This window comes from Microtus ochrogaster, chromosome 4, assembly GCF_000317375.1.
Source record: "Microtus ochrogaster isolate Prairie Vole_2 chromosome 4, MicOch1.0, whole genome shotgun sequence".
Lineage (NCBI taxonomy): Eukaryota > Metazoa > Chordata > Mammalia > Rodentia > Cricetidae > Microtus > Microtus ochrogaster.
The window spans coordinates 4,728,003-4,732,819 of NC_022011.1; the positions used below are offsets into that span (position 1 = coordinate 4,728,003).

At 49.5% G+C, this 4,817-nt stretch overlaps 1 protein-coding gene across 2 annotated transcripts in view; it reads right to left on the bottom strand.

Moving 5' to 3' along the window:
* Pla2g15 (phospholipase A2 group XV) overlaps positions 1-4,817 on the bottom strand; it is a 19,232-nt gene that overhangs the window by 3,069 nt on the left and 11,346 nt on the right. Inside the window, exons 3-5 of one of the 2 annotated variants that reach the window (XM_005345426.3) lie at positions 2,699-2,817; positions 2,382-2,480; positions 1,752-1,976 (exon numbers count right to left, since the gene is read on the bottom strand). In XM_005345426.3, the coding sequence (XP_005345483.1) occupies positions 1,752-1,976; positions 2,382-2,480; positions 2,699-2,817 (443 nt within the window). The remainder of the gene's footprint in view (positions 1-1,751; positions 1,977-2,381; positions 2,481-2,698; positions 2,818-4,817) is intronic. The other variant, XM_026778839.1, reaches the window with a different exon arrangement.

The window sequence follows — 4,817 nt, forward strand, 5'->3', positions numbered from 1 at the left end:
CGAGACAGGGTTTCTCTGTGGCTTTGGAGCCTGTCCTGGAACTAGCTCTGTAGACCAGGCTGGTCTCGAACTCACAGAGATCCGCCTGCCTCTGCCTCTGCCTCCCGAGTGCTGGGATTAAAGGCGTGCGCCACCATCGCCCGGCCCTGGGAGAAATTCTGAACCTGACCCGATCGTAACGTTCAGATGAGCAAGCAATTTAGGCAGTACTAGTGAAGGCAGAAATAAAGTCTAGAGATTCCTGAGACAGTTCTGGTTCACAGTCCCCAAGTGAGGGGGCCCTAAGGCTACCACTTAGTCATGGCAGAAGGAGAGTGGCTCCTTCCTGCATCAGGAAGCTCTGCCCCATGGCTGCCAGGCAAGCGGACCCAGCCAGACCCACGCCTGCTTCCTCCTAGTAGTGCTTGCCCACAGAGGCAGGTGAAACTCATAAACAGGAAGTGGTAATCAGCCTTCCTCCTGTGAGGAAAGTGGGGCTGGGGTAAGGAAGACTTGAGAAGGGACCCCCCCCCCAAAAGAACTGTGGGTAGAACCAAGTTCTGCCAGCCAGGTGCACAGCACTGTGTATGTTTGTGTGTGCGTACACATAAGCAAATACTGTGTGACCCACAGGTATGCCACTCTCTGTACACGTCACAGCAGAGCAGGGGTCACAGGGCCATCAGCTAGAAAGGGGAAACCAGGAGTACTGTTACATTTCATTGTTATTGCTTTGTGGGAGGAGAGGGTCAAGACAGGGTTTCTCTGCATGGCCCTGGCTGTTTTGGAACTCGCTCGATAGACCAAATTGGCCTAGAACTCCCTGCCTGCTTCTGCCTCCCAAGTGCTGGGATTAGAGGTGTGCGCCACCCCACCCCACAACTGCTTTCTTTTAAGGTGTGTGTGTGCCCATGAGTTAGCGCTACAGCATGCATGTGGAGGTCAGAGGACAGACGGTGGGAGTTAGTTTTCTCCTCCTATCATGTGGGTTCTGGGGACTGAATTCAGGCCCTCAGATTTGGCAACAAGTGCCTCAACCTGCTGAGCCACCTCACCAGCCACAGCATTAGATTTTCTGTGGAGAAAACAAGATACTTGTTTTGGGGCTGGAGAGATGGCTCAGCAGTTAAGAGGTCCTGAGTTCAATTCCTAGCAACCACATGGTGCCTCACCATCTGTAATGAGAGCTGGTGCCCTCTTATGGCCTGCAGGCAGACATACAGGCATAGCACTGTATATATAATAAATAAATATTAAAAAAAAAAAGCCGGGCGATGGTGGCACACACCTTTAATCCAAGCACTTAGGAGGCAGAGGCAGGCAGATCTCTGTGAGTTTAAGGCCAGCCTCGTCTACAAGAGCTAGTTCCAGGACAGGCTCTAAAGCTACAGAGAAACCCTGTCTCAAAAAACAAAAACAAACAAACAAACAAAAAAAAAAAACAGAGAGAGAGAGAGAGACTTGTTTTTCTTTCTACCTGACTACTGTGTGTATATGATATGCATGTCATTTGTGGAGTTGGCTCTCTTCTTATACCTTTATACTGGTCCTGCAGACCAAACGCAGGTGGTTGGGCTTGCACAGCAAGCTCCTTTAACCACTGAGCCATCTCACTGGGCCTCCAAAAATGAAATGGAAGGCCACTCTGGAGAAAGAAAGATGTTTTAGTCCAGGGAGGAGACATGAAGGATGTTGGCATAGCATGAAACCACAGAAAAAAAGAGGAGGCATTTCTGGGAACGGCCATGCATGAGTGGACAGGGAGGTCTTACCTGAAGCCAGGACGCGCAGGGTCTTGGCCACGCCCCCCCAGGGTGCGCCCAGTGAAATGAAGGCATGAATATACTTGTCCTTCCAGGCCTGTGGCTGCCGCTGCAGGAAGTAGAGCGTGTACATGTTGCCCATGCTGTGGGCGACCAGCACCACGGGGCCCCCATACATCTGGTACATCTCCTCGATCATCTCTCGGAGGGCCAAGAAGTAGGGCCCGTTTTCATCTGCAGGCCAAAGCCAAGCAGGGGTCAGGCTGGAAGTGTCCTGGGACCTGGACCACTGGCAATCCACAGGCCAGACCCAGGACTAGGGGGTGCAGAGAATGTTGGAGCCTAAGTAGGAGCAGACTAGTTTCCCTAAAGGTTCATGAAGAGAGGACCATGAGGCTCATTTTCCCCTCGGTCTTATCCTCTACCCCCACCGAGCCTCAGAGGGTCCTGGGATGTGCGACAGGGAGGACAGGGCAAGACTGGTCAGAGCTGGTGGCTGCCACCGCTGCACTTGCACTGGGCGACAGAGCCCCAGATACAGGGAGAGCCCAAGGCCAATTAGAGGCCAAGACTATCTTATCCCTGCCTCCTAAGCCCTCAGGAACAGAACAGGGGTGGGGATGGAGGGAGATTTCTTACTTGGAGCTCGGCGCCAATCATAGGGAGCCCCTCGGAGATCTCCGCCCCGTGTATAGCCCCAGCCCACAAAGCTCTCCACCATAGTGAAGAAATAGGAACCTACAGACAGAAATGCAGAGAATTACATAAAGTATAACCCGTGTTCACCGCCCACACCACACCCACAGTGACATCTGTCTCCCTGAAGCACCCACTAATCAAAGTCAGCTCCCAGGCTACCCCTTCAAAGCAATGTAGCACTTTCCACATACTGGAAGCCCAGCAAAGCCCAGAGCCCCCAGCTACATGCCCTGGAGATCCTGAGCAAGGCTACATACCCACATTCCTTTTGCTAGGGTCTAAGAACTCCAAGGAGAATGTTTCCCCGAAGCCAGGAACACGCACATCCACACCATCAGGAAACTGGGTGGCCCGAGATGTTCTGTTATAAACAAGCCTGCCAGGAGAAGATATCAGTAACTCAAAGGTATCACCATGCTTAGTATGTCTCAAATACTGTCTGTCCTTCTGTCCTGTGACTTCAGTCATACTCCAGCATCACTCCTGGTTTGGTTGGAGATAGAAAAGAGATGAAAAAAGTAACAGAGCAGGTTTATAAAACACAGATTTAGCAGAACGGTGGTGGCTCACACCTTTAATCCCAGCACTCAAGAGGCAGAGGCAGGCAGATATCTGTCATTTTGAGGCCAGCCTGGTCTACAAAAGTGAGTTCCAGGACATCCAGGACTGTTACACGGAGAATCCTTGTCTCAAAAACAAAACCAAAAAATAAATATATAAATATTTTGGGAAAAAAAAAGCAATCACAGAAAGCTGACAGGACCAACACTGATCCAAATGACAGGGTGCGAGGCCACTCTCTCCAGCAGATAACCTGCAAAGTGTGGGAAATTGTTGTGGAAAGCCAACGCAGCTGTGCGTAAGATGAAACTCTAAACAGGTCAGAGGAACAACCAAGACAAAAAAGCTCTTTGCAGCCTTAACCTGTGCCTCTGCTGGCAGTGCCTGAGGCCACGCGTCTCCAGGCCAGAAATAGAAATGCAGATCAACAGCCCAGGAATAGCTGCAATCACACACTGAAAAGAAAGTCAACAAAGAGAGGGCAGCATGAACAGCAGGGAAGGACTGGGTGCCCTGGCTAGCAGGGCAAAGCTTTTAACTGATGAAGTTCTAATCAGCGCAAACAAATAGCGGGCACCAGCTATGTTCTTTGATTTGGCTGGGCTAGTAAGGGCACTTGTTGCCGGACAGGCGGGGTGGTGGTGGTGCACTCTTTTGAACCCTCTGCACTTGGAAGGCAGAGGCAAGAAGATCTCTGAGTTCAAGGCCAGCCTGGTCTACAGCTACAGGACAGCCAGGCGAGTCAAGAGACCCTGTCTGGAGCACGGTTGGGGGGAGCAATTGTTGCTCCTGCAGAGGATCCAGGTTTAATTCCCAGCACATAAGCACCTGTAACTTCCAGTTCTAGGGGATCTGATGTCCTCTGACTTTCACAGCGCTCAGCACACATGACATTTACATATATGCAAGCAAAAACATGAAATAAAATAAATCTAGAGACTTCTGTCTGGGAAGGACTTATACAGTTCTGAGTCTGAGTCATCTCTGATTTATCAGCTGAATGAAATGCCTGGAGTCAGCTGGGCGGTGGTGGTGCACACCTTTAATCCCAGCACTCGGGAGGCAGAAGCAGGCGGATCTCTGTGAGTTCGAGACCAGCCTGGTCTACAGAGCTAGTTCCAGGACAAGCTCCAAAGCCACAGAGAAACCCTGTCTAGAAAAACCAAAAAAAAAAAAAAAAATGCCTGGAGTGGAGTCAAGCTCATAAATTCTTTGAGCTTTCAGATTTTCCTTACCTATAAAATACATTTGTTTTGGGGCTGAGAGCATTGCCTGCTCTTCAAGAGGACCTGAGTTCAATTCCCAGCAACCAAATGGTGGTTCACAACCATCTGTAATGAGATCTGGCGCCATCTTCTGGCCTGCAGGCATACATGCAGGAAGAATACTATATACACAATAAATAAAGCTTTAAAAATTATAAAAAAAATACATTTGTTTTGTTTTGCTTTATTGTGGTTCTGGGAATCAACTTCAAAGCCTTTTGTATGATACACTGAGTTACACCCCCATCTCCTATAAAACAGGCTTAAAGACAATACCAGTTCCAAGGAGAGCCTCAAGACTAAACTAAATTCATCACTTAGTGGTTTTACTATGGTACAGACCTCAAGAGTGTTCTACTACAAAACTAGATAGTGCGAGCCATCCATTCAAGTGAGCTCTTGCCACAGTCAAGAAACACATAAGAAGAGCCGGGAGGTGGTGGCGCACGCCTTTAATCCCAGCACTCGGGAGGCAGAGGCAGGCGGATCTCTGTGAGTTCGAGACCAGCGTGGTCTACAAATCTTAAAAAAATACGAAAATTAAAATAAT